The 18,984-nt window shown below is 40.6% G+C and overlaps 1 protein-coding gene across 9 annotated transcripts in view; it reads left to right on the forward strand.

Annotated features, from left to right (window-relative positions):
• The window catches only part of TUB (TUB bipartite transcription factor), a 146,190-nt gene that overhangs the window by 107,558 nt on the left and 19,648 nt on the right, over positions 1 to 18,984 (forward strand). For 4 of the 9 annotated variants that reach the window (XM_040066023.2, XM_040066021.2, XM_058420946.1 and 1 more), the window contains exons 4-8: positions 3,844 to 3,981; positions 12,401 to 12,565; positions 16,810 to 16,881; positions 17,780 to 17,901; positions 18,687 to 18,878. In XM_040066023.2, coding sequence (XP_039921957.1) covers positions 3,844 to 3,981; positions 12,401 to 12,565; positions 16,810 to 16,881; positions 17,780 to 17,901; positions 18,687 to 18,878 — 689 coding nt within the window. The remainder of the gene's footprint in view (positions 1 to 3,843; positions 3,982 to 12,400; positions 12,566 to 16,809; positions 16,882 to 17,779; positions 17,902 to 18,686; positions 18,879 to 18,984) is intronic. The other 5 variants (XM_040066022.2, XM_040066024.2, XM_040066025.2 and 2 more) reach the window with 5 other exon arrangements.

The following is an 18,984-nucleotide window of genomic DNA, read 5'->3' on the forward strand; positions in this document are numbered from 1 at the left end:
TAGACAAAGCCCTTCCACACTTTACCTGTATTATGTTAGCAGACTGTTCTTCTTTTATTTTCATCTCAGATCCTGAACTAATATTGCAATCTGTGCTCCTTTCTGTCTCCCAAAAAATACTTTTTTTAATATTCATTGAGGTTAGTAGTCAGTACTTGATTTAATGAACATGGATGAATAATACTGAAATTAAAGTCATGTAGTTGTTTTATTTGTAAGCTTGGCATTTATCTCAGAACTATTTTTTACAAATTATAAAGTTCAAACTAGAATGAAACACCAGGTCTGAGAGTCCAGTGAATTTTTCCATTTGGAATGCTGACTCACTGCAGCACTTGCTCCTCCATTTTTTTTCCTTGTCTGAATGTAAATTCTAGTACAAAAAATAATTCTCATGGAAAAGGAAAATATCTGGATTTTTTTAAGTGAAGATTTTAATAATCTGGGGCAGGGCATATGAAGTATCCGGATGGATTTTCAAATCTAGTCTCCTACAGTTTAAGATAATGTCAATAGGGATTTTTAAAGCTGCCTAAATGGGTAGCTGTACTGAAATGAGTGACAGTCTTTGAAATTTCATTCCCACGTAGCAGCATCTAAGGTTCTTAATGATAGGCAGCAGCAGAGGATAAATAAACTCTTTTTAACATTTTGATGTCCAGCAAAGGACATAATCATATTGTTGTATCAGTGAATGTTATTTAGGGAGCCAGTTTATCTCATTTTCCTTATTCAGGCTTTCTTGCAGGGAACTGTAAATTGTTTTATGGGGATATCTAGAGCCTGTGGAAGATGCAGGCCAGCATTAACCTCAAGGTTTCCATCCTGCTGAGAAGGGAAATTCTTGTCAGTCTGTTAGATAATGATCCAAAGATGCAGTAGAGGGGAGAGGGGAAGACATTTTGCCCCCTGACAACATGGCTGGGGATAAACACTGCCTCTCTGACTTGCTTCATCTCCACAAAGGCAGCCTGGAAAGAATGCTGGTTGGAGAAGTTCAAAGCTGCACATGCTAATGACCAGCTGCAGAGCGAGTACGCAGGGCTTAGAAATGGTCCTTCTTCCAACTCTCCAGGGCAGGAGAGCGCACTGGAAACAGAAAACAGGATTTTTTACTTTGCTCCACATCCAGGCCTGCTGGACCAGCTGAGCAAGGGAGGCTCACAGACCTGTCCCTTTGGGTTTGCAGGCTGCAAGGATCCAAATCCTGGCTGGCCTGTTGACAGGAGCCTGCCTAAATGCAAGGATATAACCAACTGCCCTGAACTGAATTTCTAGAGAAAGCAAACTTTCTTTGGTGTCTGCAGACAGCGGCAGGGAAAGCATGAGTGAGTGGGTGAGCCTTAGCTGAGGTCTGCTATTTACCAAATAGCTAAAAGCAAAGAATTAGATGGTTTTGTGGTGGAGATGGCACGTTGGGATTACATTTGGAATTATTATAGAGGTAGTACTTTAAATGTAATGGTAATGCTCAGAAGTGTATCCTTTGGAAACAGGACATTCTGTGCCAGTTCCTTTCATGAGCCCAGGCACAGTATCATTATCTTTAAGATTTAAATCTCATTTTGCAGCCTCCATCACTTGTGTCTGAAAGGCCCATTTACCACAGACAGCAGACAAGGTATATGCTCAGAATGGCTGCTGGGCTGAAATCCTGTTCTCTGCCTCATAAAGTAAAGCAATGGAAATATTCCCTTCTCTGTCCTTTGGAGCTCCCTCACTGAACTTAAAATCAGATAACTCTTGCTCAAAGTTTTGAGGCAAAAGTAACTCAAAAAACTTCAGGGCTTTACTTGTAAGATCAAAGAATGGCTGGCACGATAGAGAAGATAAGCCTTTAACTTTGCAATTAATCATGTTAGAAAGTTTCATCCTCTGCTGATTGATCATTGCTTTGGACCAAGTAAATGGTGCTTCTTCTGAGTCAATGAATATGGCCAGATTTAAAATGATTTAGAGAACTGCCTGGCCATTTAATATAGGTCATTTGTAATGTTCTGAATTTAATTATAACATGGATTGTCGTCTTCAAAACAATTAAAAGAACACAGCCTAGTTTTGAAAGAGAGGCTGAGGTACAAATATAACATAGATGCGGGGTTGGCAAATCACACCTATTTAAAGACCGTGGGGAGCTGGCTCTGGTTCCCTGCTTAGTCTGAGGCTGCCATGCCCATGGAAGTAGGACCCAGTTTACTGTCTTTTATGTGCCATTTTCCCTGTGCACTCGCTCCTTTGATTTTGTTCTACTCATTTCCAGTGCTCCTTTCCACTCAGCAAAGGGATTGCAGTCCTCTGATTAGTGTTTTGACAAAGACAGGCATGAAAAAATGGGCAGTGACAAGCTGTTTCTTTGGGCTTCAAGTCTCTCCTCTAATAATTTAATGTATATTCTCTGTAGAATTGGAACCCTTCCCCTGCACGATGAGAAGAGGAGCATGTGTTTCTTGAGTGCCTCAGGTGCCTGCTGTGTTGTGAATGCAGTGCTACTCATAACAGATTGCTGTGCTGGGGAGGGTAGCAGTGGGTTTGGGAGCTGCAGTCTACACAGACATGACTAAATCTGTTTCATCTTTCTCCTGAGAATCTCCCTGGTGTTTCTATTTCTATTTGTGCACTTGAAGGATTTGCTGAAGAGGAAAGTTGCTTCACAGACCAGAAGCTTAGAGAGAATTTTCCCCTTCAGAGAGAATAGTGTCAGTCCACACGTCACTGAGAATCATTTAGTCTTTTGGGCATTTAAGAAGTTTGTCTGGCTATTTTTAAAGTAATTTTAGAGCAACTAGTTCTTCCCCATAATGGTCCTTAGTGGACTTTTTTTTATCCTTTTAAAGAAAGTACTTTAGTTTTGCGAAAAAGAAAGAGTGTGAGGCGCGTGTGCCGGGGAGAGAAATCATGGTTGCCACATGAAGCCAATGGGGCTTAGCACAGGCCAGTGACCAGCAGCCCACCCCAAAATCTCTTAGTGCCCACCTATAGCTTGGGGTGTGAAGTCTGACAGTTTCTTTATGTGTTTCACGAAGACAATTGTGATATTTATCTAACTTCAAGGTTTGGCGTGGCCAGAGGAAAGAGTTATGGCGTGCATTGCTTCCAGAGACTCAAACATTGGCCTCAAAGTATGTTGTGCTTTTAGGAAAATGATAAAGCCTCTTTTTACTTTGAAAACGAGGAACACTATATGAATTATGCTGGCATTCACAGTTTATGCCATGCATATTTTGTAGAATCTTTCCAATGAATTAATTAATTTGTATATGCTACAAAATAGGAAGAGTTTTTAAATTCAGCTTAGGTATAATTTCACCATAAAATGCATGGCCAATCTACTCATCATGCTGTGTTACACAATTGTGCAACGTGCGCTTTGAAAGTAACCTTCAGATGATTCCTTGTTTAGAGAGTTAGGATGTAGATTTAAGCATGGATGCTACAAAGTCAAAATAAAATTTTTCAGCCTTCATGCTGCCATTGTTGATCCTTCTAGCAGAGCTTTACTGTGAGGAAAAATGCTTTCTACAATAGCTCAGTAACACAATAATATTCTGATGTCATTTTTGGACTGAAAGTTATGAGTTGATATATTATTATGAAGAGGAAAAAATGTCTGGAAATAGATCTCAGCTAACCTAACACTTACAGATTTTTACTGTAACTTTGCAAATTCTGGTTTACTTGGCTCTCCTCACTGCATGAATTGTCTGAGATGCCAAACTCTGCTGTGTTTGCTTTCTCTTTTATGCCTTTGCAAAGTTCTCAATTCATTCTCTCATCTCTCTCTTTGTTTCTTTCTTCTCTTTCTGTTTATTTTCGTTTTTGGTGGGGTACCCTGAATCTCTGAAGCAGTGCAGGAGGCTGAACAGGAAGATGTAAAGGTGGTAGTGGATGCCCAAGCTCCGAAACCAACTAAAAAAACCAAGGCAGCAGCTGCGAGCTGTCAGAGCAGCAGCACCAGAAAGGAGAAAAAAGGGAAACACAAAGGTTAGCTGCATGCAGCTGCATGTTAGATGCTAAATCCATTATTTTGCTGTCAATTCTCTCACTTGTTTTTAATATAATTTGTTTGAAAATCTGAAAATTGTCTAAAAGTAATTTCCTGAATTTTTTTCTGAGGTTGGTAAATGCATGTGACTTGGTCGTGTCTGGGCATGTACAGCCTTGGAGTCAAAAAATTTGTACGTGGAGTCTTTTCCAGAGGAGTGTGTTTGTTCAAATTGCAGAGGAGGAAGAAAGTTCTGAAGGAAACATGATGGTGTTTTCCTGCAGTGGGTAAAAAAAAAAAAAAAAAAAAGAGAGAACCATCTTATGAGAGTGTGCTTTTTTAGATTATCTGAAACTAATCTTTTTGGAGAAGCAGCCTTAAATTGCAGCTGCTTCTGTCCAGAGTCTGAGTGAGGTTTAAACTACACAAATTAGAGGTTAAGGGGAGATTTTGAAAATCAATTCAACAAAACTGAGATAGCATTCTGAAAGGGGTTTTTCAAGTTGTTACTTGTGTTACTTTGTCCCACCTGGCTGACAAATGGGAGGTGTTTGTATGAAGATTTTTCTGCAATGACTTTGTGTATGATTAGGTAGATGAAAAAAAAATACACTACTGGTAATGACAAAAGGGTAGGTAGAATTGACATTGCAACTCTTAGACTTAAAATTTGAGTTAGGTGGAAGTAATGAGCTACTTTACTCATATTAAATTTTATTTATATATATATATATGTGTGTACTCACAGAAAAAGAGCAGCTGTTGTACCACCTACAGTTACTTTTTATTTGGTGCTGAATGACTAATGAAATTAAGTAGCTTTCCAATAATTTGAAGTTCTTGAATAAGGCCATTAACACTGTCCTGCCTGGGCTGTACCCTATTCCTGTCTTGTGCATGTCCAACAGTTTCTCTGCTGTTGCTTCAGTGAGAAAGTCGTGTACAGCCTTGACAAGTCTCTTTAGAGATAGCAGTGATTAATAAGGTTAATTATTGAGGTTATAGTATTGGGGCTTATCTGTGGGGATTTTGCAGGACTTGAGCCTTCCTCAGTAAAATCCTTAGTGTATTGCAGCTTAATTCTTGAGATCTGAATGTACAGCATTTTTCTGTCTGTAGTTCTTCTGGCTGCAAGGGATGCTGTTGGTTATGCAGGCTTTAGAGCCTGAGCTAAAGGCTATTCATATATTTGAGAGAAGATGGTGTGTGTCAAAGGTAAAATTCACTGAGCGTAAAAATTATTGGCAAAATAAACGAACAGAAAGCGAATGTTTCCCAGTTTAATGTAAAAAATAATGACATTCCAGCACAGTAATACAAATGCCAGATTTTATTTTGAAGTACATCTTGCTGAAGAGTAGAAATTCTTTTGCTAGTTTAAATGAAAACCTGTAAGGGAGCATCATGTGAGCTAATACTTAAATCGTGGTTACAGCATAGCCTTGAAGCTCTGTTTCATCTCATGTAATACCTCTTTTCACATGCCTGTGTCTGTACTGTATTCAGAACTGAAGATATTGTGCTGCACAGGTTTTTTTTATTATCCCACAGCAGGTAATACCTAGTATTTTTCCTCCCATGCCAGTTATAATTTTACTTATCTTCTGAAAAATCTCCAAAGCAGACAAAAGTTTGCCTATATTAATAAGAGCAAGTTGTGTCAGTAAAAGTAAAGTCACTTTATGCAGACTGAGAACTTTGTCATGCTGACACTGCTCCATGTGTTAGAAACTAATATTTTTAGCTTTAGAAACCTCAGCCTCTGCTGCAATTCTTACTGCTCATCATGCTCTGCTATGGGAGCTCTTCCCTGGCCTTCAGTATTTGCCCATCAGTTCCAAGTTTTCAGAGAGTGGAGGTGTTGTTCCTCAATTACAGCAAAGAAAATGCTGAGTATCTCCTCTCCTGAAGTTCATATTGATGATTAGAAGCAAATAAAAGTCAGTCAAAGTATTTTCAGGTCATACACATAGTAGCTCATCCAGCTTGTCTACTTTTCTGGACACTGAGATTTCGCTGTTAATTCATGTATAATTTCACCCTTGGAATAACATGTGGTTTAATTTTGACAGTGTTGTAAACTTGGGAGGATTATGACTGGATTTTCAGTCTTCCATCCTTATCAAAGCTGCAAAATATTTTTTTTTAATTGAATGTAAAAGTAAAACTAAATGTGTCTTTAAAATTCCAGAGAGATTTTGCTGAAAAATCCACTACAGAGATAGCTAATTTTGAACTTAGGAATGAAGAAATTGCAAGTGGTTAACAGAACCTTGTAGTGGAATTTGTATTAATTTTCAGTTACTTGTAAAAATAATTGTGAGTCTTAAGGAAAGATTTTTTTTAATAACAGTGTTGAATAGATTTACTTCAGATTTAGCGATGAAAAAACTTCAAATTTATCTATGAAAATGGATGAAGGGGAAGTGGTTTATTGTCATGTTTTAGCACAAGAGATTTTGTTGGAGGAAGTTAATTGGTAATTAGATCAGATCTTGGGAAATTTTAGCTTCTGCTCTTAGCTTTGCAATTGTTTCAGGTTTGTCTCCACCCTGAGTGTAACCTTTGTGTCCTGCAAATGAGCAGGATTAATGCTGAGGGGTGAGTGCACTTAACATGCTAAAAAAGCATTTTAAAGGTTTTTTGTTAGTATTTAGCTATAGTGATCCTTCCCTTTCTAAGCATAGCCCAGCTCTTTGTGTTTAAAGATAAAAAAGAACACTTAGAGCAGATCCTTTGAATAAGAAGCTAATTCAGAGAAAAAATTGTTGAATTATACATGAGTAGCTGTTGACGCTGTAGTGTAATGACTGCACTCTGGTTTTAGATGTGTTGTGCCTTTTTAGGTGGCTTGAAGAGTGATGAAGTTGTGATCAGAAAATGTGCTGAAGACAAACGTGAGAGAAATATCAGGTTTAATGAGGTTACACTGGCATAGGAAAAGGAATGTAGCTAACTGCTCGTGTCAGTGCACTTTGTAATTCTGTGATGGGTAACATGGTATTCAGCAATTTTTTCTAAATCTATGATTATTACTGGTATTTCTTAATGGCAGTCTGCAGAGTGCACTGTGCCTATTTTTAAAAAGAACCATAATTTTTGTGGGATAGAGCCTGGAACTGCAGTAAATTGATGACATTTTGTAGTAGCTTAGCTCATTAAACTGGTATTTCTGAAAGCTTCAGTCTCACAGTTTATTGCTTGGCATAATATTCAGTATTGAGAAAAAAACCCCAAACCCAAAAACCCCAGATGTAATAAATGCATATGTAAAATGGTTGTCTTTCAAATGGTGGATAAAATTCTGGAAATTTGTGGGAAATTGGAGAGATTCAGGATAGCAGTGAACCCAGTGTACAGCATCACTAGGTGGTTCAACAGAAAAATTATGCAAATTAGTGAAAATATTTGCAGCAGGAACCTATGAAAAATATGCACCCTTATGTAATATTATAAAACCAGAGCATCTTTAGCTATCAAGTATCTTGACTATTTTTTAAAAAAGGAGATTCATGAAAGTATTACATACATAGTGGAGTCATTACTTTGTTTGGTGGCGTTTTCCCCCTAAGATAGGGGATAGATTTACGAAGACATTAATAAATACACAGGATAAAGTGCACTTTTGGCTGTGTGCAGTGAATGGGGCAAATCAGGAAGATAAAATGGAATGTTTAAAAAACCCCAGAAAAGCATGAAAAGCCAGGAGTTAATAGAAAGTGAAATCTGATATGAAAATTCAGGCATCATTCTGTGAAAAGTTATTGGTGGTTGGTTGGGTTTGGTTTTCTTCCTAAAACTCTTGCACTTAGATCATGTAAGTACATGCCAGGAGAATTCTGCTCTGAACTGCCACGGACAATGTAAAGGAAGATTTCTTTTTCGTCAGTGAAATCAGGAACCTGCATGTGCTGCATATGTTTAAAATATCAAAATAAACAATACTTTCACCGAAGCTTTCCCCTTATGCTGTACCTTAAATGTAAGTTGGGTATTTCCTGCTGACTTTCTGGGAGCCAGGAAGCTGAAGAGCTGCTCTGACACACAGAGCTTTTCCTGCCAGGGTGGCTATTCCATGTTGGGATTTGGTTGGCTTCTTCTGTGTTTCTTCTCTCTCCTTCACGCCTGTCTGAGTGTTTTGATTTGTGCATCCTGTCCCATTTTTGTATGTAACAAGCAGCTATATTAACAGTGGCTGGCTCAGAAAGCAGCAGCTTTCTTGTTGGGTAAGAAGCATCATTTCTCACTATAGCATTTTCTGCTGGGGAGAGGGAAATTCATGTAAAGCAGATTTATCTTGGCTTCCCTGGGCACTAAATAAAAAGGGTAGGAGGAACAATAAGTGAATTTCCACCAAGAAAAGTCCTGTTATTTCCAGATCTGACAAACCTTTCAGGCTGTGCTTTGGCAACACAGGAACTTGATTGTGAAGAAGTAATTTTGACCTCCTAAGGATAAAGATTTATGAATGTGCAGTTCCTGTTTACTGTTTTAGATTTCATCAAAGTGAATATAGAGCTTAGTGCTCAAGCACTTGCTTTTAGTGTCCTGAACTGGTGCTAGCAATAGTCCAATGAGGTTTGGACTAAATCACCTCTAGATGTCCTTTCAAGAAAAAAATTCTATTTGTTCCCTTTCCCTCTAAACGAATCTCGTAGTGATTTTGCAGTTGCTTGAAGCCCTATCAGTGGATGCACAGCCCCTATGAGAACAGGATTATAATGGGAAATAGCTTAGAAAATATTGACAGCAGGGTTTGCTATAAGTCAAGTTCTGTAAAGGATGGAAAGTATTTGTTCTGGTGTCAGATCTCCCTGGGATTCCCTGTCCTTGACCTCAGAGCAGGCCATCCTTTGAAGGGTCATGCTGCTGTCCCTCAGTTGGAGGGAGAGCTGCTCTGCAGGGGTCTTGAACTGCATTTGTACCCACAGACTTGGGTGTTATCCATGTGGCTAGGACTCCTTTGTCGACCAGTAGCTGAGCTCAGGGAATCTGTGTTCTCTTCCAGAGACCTCCTGCCTGACCTTGGTCACCTCTCCAGGTCTGATCTGCAAAGGGCTTAATCATATTCTTAGGCTGTAAGCAGTATGCTCAGCCTCATACATCAAACTTGTGCCTTAAATGCTCTGTAAAATAAAAACAAGAACTTCCCTGCCCCACAGCTCCTCACTGGTAAAGCAGGGACAGAATTACTTGTTTTCTATGCTATGTTCCTTTCCTGGTACGTAATCTTGTTTGCCATTCAGCAGTTTAGAATACCAGCTTTTAACACACAGGTGTTGCCTATTTATAAATATTGTCTAGAAGATTTTAGGTGCTAAGAGAATACAGGCATTGATGAGTAGTAGTTTGCAGGATATAAATGCTAACGATGCTCATTTACTGATGCTTTTCTTTTTTCCCCAGTATTGCTTTGTTTTCATTTCTGTTACTTCTGTTTTTCATCTGAGACATGATCATGTCAAAGTGTACCAAAAGGCCTTTTCTGAAGGGGCTGGTATTCTGAGAGTTGTTTCAACCTTCTTCATTCCTCTTTGCCTTCCTTCACATTTGTCTCTCAAAAATTCCCCTTTCTTCTTAGCAGCTATTCAAGGCAGTCTCTGTCAGACTTTTTCCCTACCTGATTTTTGGGAAGCACTGTAAAAAATGCTGACCATAGCAATAAAAACTTTGTTGGCAAAACCCACTCGTCTCTCTTTGCCTCTTTTGACCATATCCTTAAGCACAGAAATTATAGATGGGGGCTTGTTTTATTACAGGGAGAACCAATCTTCTAGGAAGTGGATGAAAAGGAGTCAGTGAGGCAAAGAGGGGGAGAGATCCACCTTGAATATCATGGTCACACAACCTTGGAAGTGTTTTCAGATGTTTTGAGGCATTTGGTAGGTGGTGGCAAAGCTGCCTTTTGAGCTGTAACTTACAATGATGCACTTCTACCTCATGATATAGAAAAAGGTGTATGTATGCCTGCATTTAGTCCCATTTTACGTGTGCATGTGTAGCTACAAAGATTATGCACACACACAAGTATTAAGTAGCTAATGTAGTTAATGCTGCATTTGCCATGAACCATCTACAGTGTTCTAATGCAGCAGAGGTTCTTTTTTCTCCCTCTCTTTTTTTAAATCCTCTGTCTTGCTACATATTTCATTCCCTTAAATGTGCTCACCAGTGGAACCATTCCTAATGCTTAATAACACACTCTACCAGTGATGCACCCTTCAAAATCCTGAAATTGATTTTTCTTCTCTAAAACTCTGACCTGGCTGTGTAGCCTTTATCCTGCTTCCTAATAATACACAATGTTCCTGACAGCATGGGATGTGAGTGCAGATGTTCTGCAGGCATCCAAAAAAGCAGCCTCAGTGCAATCTCCAGTGCTGTTGAAGATATTTCTTTTGCTGCAGATCAGTGTCTGCTTTGAAGAGGAATAATTAAGGTGTTTTGTTCCTTCTCAAAAGCGTTCTCAAAATTCGGCTTGTATCATCCAGTGCTTAATAAGGGGCTAGATATGATACGCATGAGGCAGCTTGTTAAACTCATGGATTCTTAACACTTCAGAAATTCAGAGTATTAAGGTAAGAACCTATCTTTAGGTAGCCACTTTAATGATAATGGTTAATATTGTAAAGCTGTTAAAAATACCACAGAGGATCTGATCAGCTACCTGTCTGTTCTAGAACATCTTTGCAGTGGTGCTTGTCCTAGGATAAATTTTAATAAAAATGCACTTCTTTTCACTGCCATGTTACACCTGCAGCATAGGAGATGATACTGTTCATTCTGTATCATGCAGAGCTGACATGAAATTGCCATCCTAGCAAGGCCACGAAGATATTTTCATGGACTTTATCTAGTCCTTCAAGGTTGGATGGACAGATTATTTATTTGCTGTTAGTTGTAGTTGTTAGCTTTGCTGCAAGTAAATCAGAATTTGCAGGCTTGGTGCAGAAATTGTCAAGGTCTGTGTAATGCAGATGAATCAGTAACTCCTTGTGGTCTCGAACTCTGTGAGTTTAAAACCTCTGCGGTGTCAGACTGCATCTCGTTGGGTGGTTGCACAGCCAGTGCTGTTCCTGGAGGTATGGACCACTCTTTTTTCCACTTATGCTTCATATTGCAGTGGCAGTGACAGCAGATATTGCAAAGTACAGTTAAGCATGCTAAATGTATAATCCAGCTGTCTTTTAATGCAAGTTGACAGCTGCCGGCAAAGCAGCATGAAATGGTATTCTTGGAGACTTCTGCTACAGATCGCAGTCCAGGAAAAAAAAAAAAAATCCCAATCCCTGCAGCTCCTTTTCACGGGGTTTATTCAGCTCTGTTTGGTGGGAGAAGCACTATATTCCTTTACTGCATTAGCTCTTTGTAGTGCTAACTCTCCACAATGTTGCTTGCTCATTAATAAAAATTTCACAACAGCAGCAGTATATGTCTCATGCTATTTATTATATCTATACATGAAAATATTTCCATTTTATAGACGCAGAAGTGCATTTTTATAGAGCTGATTTGGTAACACATTCCAGCTCTGTGTCTTAACTAAGAGCTGAAGTACATTTGCAGTCTGTTTTACCTTACAGTCCTGAAGAAACAAAATGAAGTTGGCTTGTGGTAAGAGCATCCCCCCCACCCCCCGCTTTATTTTCTTTTTCTCTCTTCGGAGGTTATTTACAGCCATAAGGAGGTAAATAGTTCCTTTGTGGCTGTGGTCAGAAGCCACAGGATCACAGCATGGCTGAGGTGTGGGAGGTGCCTGTGGACACCATCTTGTCCCTCCTGCCTGCTCACAGCAGGTTGCTCAGGACTGTGCTTGGTTGGGATTTAAGCATCTCAAGAGGATGGAGGTTCCAGGGAATAGGTAATATCTTCCTTGTAGTGTCATTCTGATGTATTAACTGTATGGCAATTTTCCTAAGTCAAAAAGTCTGTTTAGGTTTGTTAACATGCTCTACCCCTCTGTTGGATACTCTGCCAGATCTACTTGTGAGTTTTCCAGGTTTTTGAAACTTTCAAGTATTTCATGACAGAAGTGGTGTTTATATGGGGATATGGCTTTACCTGAGGTTCAGGTTCATCTGTTTCTGGATCACATGCGTGCCCTTATGAAAATTTTATCTGTTTTCTTTGTCAGTTTTCTCCAGTGTTTCTGCTTAGTTTTTAGTGTTTGTGGTGAATGGGGCAGGTGTACTTTGGGGTCAGGAGGGCACCAGTGAAATCCTGAGATTTTTTAGTGCAGTATGTGGAAAGTAAAATGTTTGCCTTGGAGGCTAACTTAGTCTTGTTTAAGTCTAGAACTATTATTGAATGTGAACATCCAATCTGATTTCTAGAAAAGCTGCTGTTTTTGTGAGTGAGCAATTCTCTTTTCAGTAACTTCTTGACACAACAACTAAGGCTTTTGCTGCTGTCTGACAGGGATTGATGGCCCAGCTGCTTTTCAAGATGATGTTCAGAAGATTGGAAGTCAAGTGCAGATTCTCACTGTTGGACAGTCTAGCCATGATGAAGATGATGGTGAGAAAGTGGCTACTGGCCAACAGCAAAGCAAGCAAGAACTTAGAACAGCAATGCAGAAAAAAGGTAAGTAGCTAAAGCTTCCTTTGTCTTCTCACTGCTTGCTTGATGGACATTGACTCAATTTCCTATTCTCACTCTCAGCCCTAGCCTAAGCAGAGTTTGTTAGTTCTGTGTGTCTTCTCCTCAGAGCCTGTTAGGCTATATTCTGAGACCTAAAAAAATCCAAACCCCCAAACTGAAAAAAATATAAAACAATGAAGTTCTCTCTTGTCCCAAGGAAGAAGAGCTCTGCAGGCTCTCGGGGATGTGACTTCCCCATCTGCAGTGCAGTGCCATGATTAAGGTACCAGGCAGATGCCAATGTTCACATCCATCTGTTCACATTTTTATAATGTACAACTCTGGTAATCACTTGCTTGGTGGTGAAAAAACAGCATGAAACAGCAACATTCAAACTAGAATATTAATTTTAGTGGTGCAGTCAGTTACGTATTTTTCATGTTTTCGTAGTGTCTGTTCAGGGTTGCAGAGGTGAAAAGTACACCACATTCTGCAGCATTTCCCACGCAGAGTCCCCAAATGTTCTGGAATTTATTTCTCTTTTTCTAGAGGCATGCATGCTTTGGGAGATAGACTGTGTATGTACACACTCATGCATCTGTCTCTTCCTTCCTGCGCTGTTATCTCCCCTTAGACACTAACCATAGGAAGGGGAAAAAAAAAAATCCCCAAACCCTCACAAAGCGTTTTCTGAAGACATTTGCTTTGGAGTTGTTCTTCTTCAGTGTACAGCTTTTGAAGCAAAGATGGCTCAGGCCAAGAGTGCTCTGATGCTTTAAGAATAAACTCTTTGTGTATAAAGAGCAAAATGTAAGTGCAAACTTGACTCGTGTAGAATGGACTATTCATACCTAAATGCTGCCTCTTGTCCGCAGAGCAGTTCTCACTAAGATTCATTTTTTCTGGGACGTTACCCTGCAGATGTGAGCAGCTCCAACTGAAATGGACAGATTTTCTCCAAGTGTGCTATTTCCTGGGCATTTGAGTTGCAGGGGTGTTGGGCATGACTAACAAGTTCTGATCTGTGTGGTGATTGTGTTGCCTTAGACCATGGCTCAGGATATTTAATCATCAGGCACACTACTAAACTAAAGCTGATTGACTAAAAAAGTACCCACAGACTTTGCAAATTAGGTCACAGCACTCAGATTTTTACTCTGGGGGACACTTCTGGTTTTGATGGGTTTTTCGCCAGGTTATCATACATTTTTATTCTCCCCAGATTTGTGTTTATTTTTAATAGAAGCAGAGAGTGGAAATTTTCTGGTTTGCGTTGCTTCTGTATATTCTCAAATATACGATACGACCTTTTTTATCGGGTCTGGGTATACTCCTGTTCAGAACAGACACTGCTAAGAGTGAACCACTAGTGTGTTTCAAGCTGAGGAAAGGGAGAGACTTTTATTTAAATGGGAATACCGAGGTTTATTTGTTTTTATTAGCAGCAAAGCTTTGCTGGCTGAGACACAAAGACAGGTATTATGACAATGCCAGCAGCATCTCCCTAAATTATTTTTACTATGTGTGTGTAGTTTTTTTGCTTGATACCAGCAGAGGATGCTTGTTTTGAGAGAGTTTTAAGTATCCCACCATTCATGTGGAACTTTTTTCAGAGATAAAGCTCTTCATGTGGATCCCCATTGCCACTTCACTGCTTGTGGCATGTCCTTACTGGCATGTCACCTGAAAAGTGTTTAAGAGTTGCTGTCTCCCATCAGGCCCTCTCTTGCATGGAATAGGAGCAGGAGAAGTACACAAAGATAAGTACACTGCAGAAAGGGACCTGGGGGCCTTTGTCCATGTCAAGCTGAACATGAGCCAGCAGTGCCCTGGCAGCCAGGAGGGACAGCTGTGTCCTGCGGGCATCAGGGACAGCATTGCCAACTGAGCAAGGGAGGGGATTGTCCTGCTCTGCTCTGCACTGGGGCAGCCTCACCTTGGATATTGTGTGCAGTTTTGGGTGCCACAGTGTAGAAAAGACATTAAACTGTTAGAGAAGGTCCAAAGGAGGCCACCAGGATGGTGAAGAATCTGAAGAGGAAGCTGTATGAGGACACGTGGTCTGTTCAACTTGGAGAAGAGGACACTGAGGAAGGACCTCATTGTGGACTTCAACATCCTGATGAGGGGAAGAGGAGGTGCAGATACCAATCTCTTCTCTGTGGTGACCAGTGACAGGACCCGAGGGAATGGCCTGAAGCTGAGTCAGAGGAGGTTTGGGTTAGATATCAGAAAAAGGTTTCTCACCCAGAGGGTGGCTGGGCACTGGTACAGCTCCCCAGGAGAGTGATCACAGCACCAAGCCCAACAGAGTTGAAGAAGCTTTTGGACACATGGTGTGACTCCTGGGGTGTTCTGTTCAGGGACAGGATTTGGACTCCATGATCCTGAAGGGTCCCTTCCAACTCAGCTTATTCTTACGATTCTGTGAAATGCTAACTGATCTCGTGGAAAAAGCTGAATCCCATTGGATTTGCATAGCCCTAGTTTGTGCCTGTTCTGCTCTTTGGCACTAACCTGGTGGAGAGAAACTTCTTTTAGCACGTGTCTCTCCTTTCCCAGTGAGTCAAGTTCTGTAACAAGACAAGAAGTTACAGGCTACCAAGTGTGGAAAGAATATGCCGCTTGCAAGAAAATGCCAAATGCGTTATTTGATTTCCCCGCCTATTGGAACTTGCCATCCTAGAATAATTTTCCTCCTGTAGGAAATATTTGTCCTTTTGATTTCCAAAGTGTTAATCTGTAGAGTTCCTCCCTGGCAAATGAGTCACTAGGACAGAGTCAGACTTCCATAAGTTTTAACACTGAATAACTAACATGTAGTCCTCACACTTACCAGTTTCCAACATGTCTCTGTAAAGGGCGTGGAATGAGCAATTGGAGCTTAGTTCTTTGCGGACTGAAATTTTGAAATTTAGGGAAGGGATCAGTTTTATTTCTGGATTCCAGAACAGTTGCTCCCTGAAGCATTTTTCCCTATGGGTTGTGAGCGCAGGCTTTTCTAAGGCTGGCACAGGATTTTCACCACTATAGTAGTATTGGTGGCGAAATAGTGAGCACAGGTGTGGAAATAAACCAGTTCTGCCTGTGCATATGAATTATGGCCTTATTGTGCAGCTGCAAGCTGAGAAGATGGACTGTCTCTATTACCCATGCATAGAGCCTAGAACACTATTGTCCTTATTCAGAAATAATGCTTGTGATTGATGAGCGTGTGATTAATAATGAATGAATTCTACAGGCTTTGAAAATATCTGTTAACCTGTGAACTCAAGCCTTCCTTGCATAACCAGGTCCTATTGAAAGGTTTTGCTGTTGTGCTCTGTGGTGTATGTCAGCACTGGGGGAGCTGAAGAAGTGGATAATGAGAGCTTTCACGGGGCAGCTGAAAGCAATGCAAGAATTTCTTATGCTCCTGGTTTACTTTTATACCCTCACTTCTACTATGGTGGTATTTCACTACCAGTGTGCATCTGGATATTCTAAAGGGATATGCACTGAAGTTCTTGGAAGCTGCATTAAACGAAAAAAGTACTTTAAGGCCTTTTTTGCTGCCTTTTTCTTCACCTGTTCCAAACTTTGAACAGAAGAAAACCATTATTGAGTCTGTATCTGCTGCCTATATTTCTGTACATCAGTTTGGTTTAGTGTCTGCTTGTAACAGACCAAGTTCATAATCCAGAAGACTAAACTACAATAAAATTTTTATGCATATGCCAGAAAAACTGTTTAGAGAGCCTGATTCCATCTTTTGATGATGAGGATGCAATAGGCACAGGGACTGAAGGAGAATTTAGGCCATCTAAATATGATTCTGAATACTTCTTTCAATGTTACTGATTCAATATTGTGTAGAATCTGTGTGTATCACTTATGTCAATCAGGTTTGAGGGTTTTTATTTTGTTAGAATTCAAAAGTAGGCCCAAACCCCACCATGCAGCGCACATCATGCACAGAAGCGTTGGTGGCACAGCTGCTCAGTGTGAATGATGTTTGCTGAAGCTTCATCTCTGTGACCCAGGGCTTTTTCACTTTATTCAAAGTACTGAAAGTGAAGATCACAGCAGGTATAAGCAGGTAGAAGGTGAATTTGATTGTGCAGTGCAGAAATTTTGAATCCAAGCAGCAGCATTGTGGCCCCATCCCATAAGCCTTTAGCCCTGTATGGAGTCCTCTTGCCAGGTTATGCTTGTTCACCCAATTAAGGGTTTGCAGAATCAAACCCTTGGATTTTTTCCTTTCCCAGATCCCCATGCAAATACATCCTGGTCCTCTTCCACCTCCCAATCCAGCCTTGTCGCCCTGGATCATGTTCCTGGTGAGTACAGAAGGAAAAAGTTAATTATGCCCATGCTGCTTGGCTCTGGAAATCTGCATTCCATTTATCCTACACTGGACTTACCCACAACGGGAATTCTGGACCAAGTGATGTTTTTTGGGTTTTTTTTAAAGGATAGAATATAGCCTGTAATATATGGAATTTAGGGAGCTTGAACTTGGATATGGGGTGGCTTCATCTGCATGATACTCTTTGAAAAACTATTCCTGGCAAATGTCCCACCATTGATGCTTTTTGCTGCTAAAACCTATTTGATGTTCAAAGTTGTGCTTCCCTTTGAAACGTCTGAGGTTTTGAATTCCTATAAAGTCAAATTTTCAAGTGCTGTAAGGCAGTTCCGTTGGCCTGAGCTGATACTACTCTTTACATGAAATAAAGATGCAGGAGAACATTTCCTTGATGTGAATGTTTCTTCTCGGTCTAAGAAGAGCACAGGTGTGCTCTTCAGCAGACCACACAGCTAAAAGTGTCCTGTAAAAGGCCTTATATTTTAATTGTGAGGGTTTCCAAGTGGCTGTGCTAGGTTGTCCTCTCAGCTCCAATTTCAGCTCTATGATTTTGTGTCGTGTTTGAAGTACTCGATTGGATGAAGATGATCTGAATTTAGTTCCTAACCAGATATTTGCTCCTGTATCACTGGGTAACTTGATCCTCTCCGTGGAATGGAACCCACGATGTTTCCTTTCTCTTTCACTTGAATGTTCAGGAGAGCTGCTGTCTGACCCACGTATTCATGCACTGCCTCACGCAATGAACCATTCTCACAGACCCCCTCACTTACCTAAGGGTGCAGCAGTCCGCTAAGTGGTGTTTTACAGCAAGTATGGGCGGCTTTAATCTATCGCTGTCTCATAAAAGTGGGCTGTTTTCTCCTCAGGCATTTCAAGTAGCATGAATTTTGATGAGGAAGAAGATGAGGAGGATGAAGACAGCTCCAGTTCTTCACAGTTAAACAGTAATACCCGGCCTGGTTCTGCCACAAGCAAGAAATCCAATAAGGTAAGAGGGGAGTGCTGAAGAAGGGGTGTGCAAGCTGCTATGAGCTGCATGATTTCAGGGTGCACCCAGGGCAGGCCTGGCTATCTTGTTCTGGTTTTGATATGCACTAGAGTGTCTCCAAGGTGATTTACTGTGATAGCTCTCAGGCTTCGCAAGAGCAAGCAACGAAAACAATGACTTGGGGAAAAGAATGGCAAATATTGTCTGAACTTGAATGAAGAGAAAGGGAAACAGTAAATATTTACCTTTCTACCTCTTGCAGGTGCTCAGAAGGATCTTTTGTTTCCATTGACTTTTTCTGGGCATTTTCCCACCTGTTCTCTCTGCTACCGTCTGAACATAAAATAAGCCTTCGGCTGATTCAAATATTCGAAATCACAAGCTCTTGCTAAACCAGTTGATAGTGCCCTGCTCTTTTATATCCTGCACTGACTCCTCACCTTTATTAGATCTCTCTGAAGCTGAAACTCTTGCTCCCTATCCCATTTCTTCCTTTCATCAAAGGCCACCCCTGTCCTTGAGCATGGCCCTTCTGACAGAAGAGGTGCGGTGAGATGGGAAGTTGAGAGCCAGGGTTTGCTCTGTAGCCCCTGTACAGCATTCTGTCTTTGTAGCCACCCTGCTATGCTCCACCAGGTGGGTCTGTACACAGAGCACCAGCAAGACAATATGGCCCTTGGTTTGACTCTTTTAAAGTGCAACTTCTTTCAAATGCCATTCCTTTGTGCTTGTGACTTTGTTGTAAATGGAATTTAAAAACCTCTGAATTTTGCTTACTGTTTTAGGAAGCGGCCTCAGCCCCTAGTCCTCCCACAAATGAGCCTCTCATAGATGTGGATGACCTGGAGGAGTTTGCTGTCAGACCTGCCCCACAGGGGGTCACTGTCAAGTGCAGGATCACAAGAGACAAGAAGGGAATGGACCGAGGGATGTACCCTACTTATTACCTCCACTTGGAAAGGGAGCATGGTAAAAAGGTCATAACATAACTTGAATGGCATACCAGTTGCATCTGAATAGTAAAAAAAAAAAAAAAAAAAAAAAAAAAAAAAAAAAAATATCTAAAGGAGTCTTACAAAGAAA

The sequence above is a fragment of the Hirundo rustica genome, chromosome 6 (genome assembly GCF_015227805.2).
Source record: "Hirundo rustica isolate bHirRus1 chromosome 6, bHirRus1.pri.v3, whole genome shotgun sequence".
Taxonomy (NCBI): Eukaryota; Metazoa; Chordata; class Aves; order Passeriformes; family Hirundinidae; genus Hirundo; species Hirundo rustica.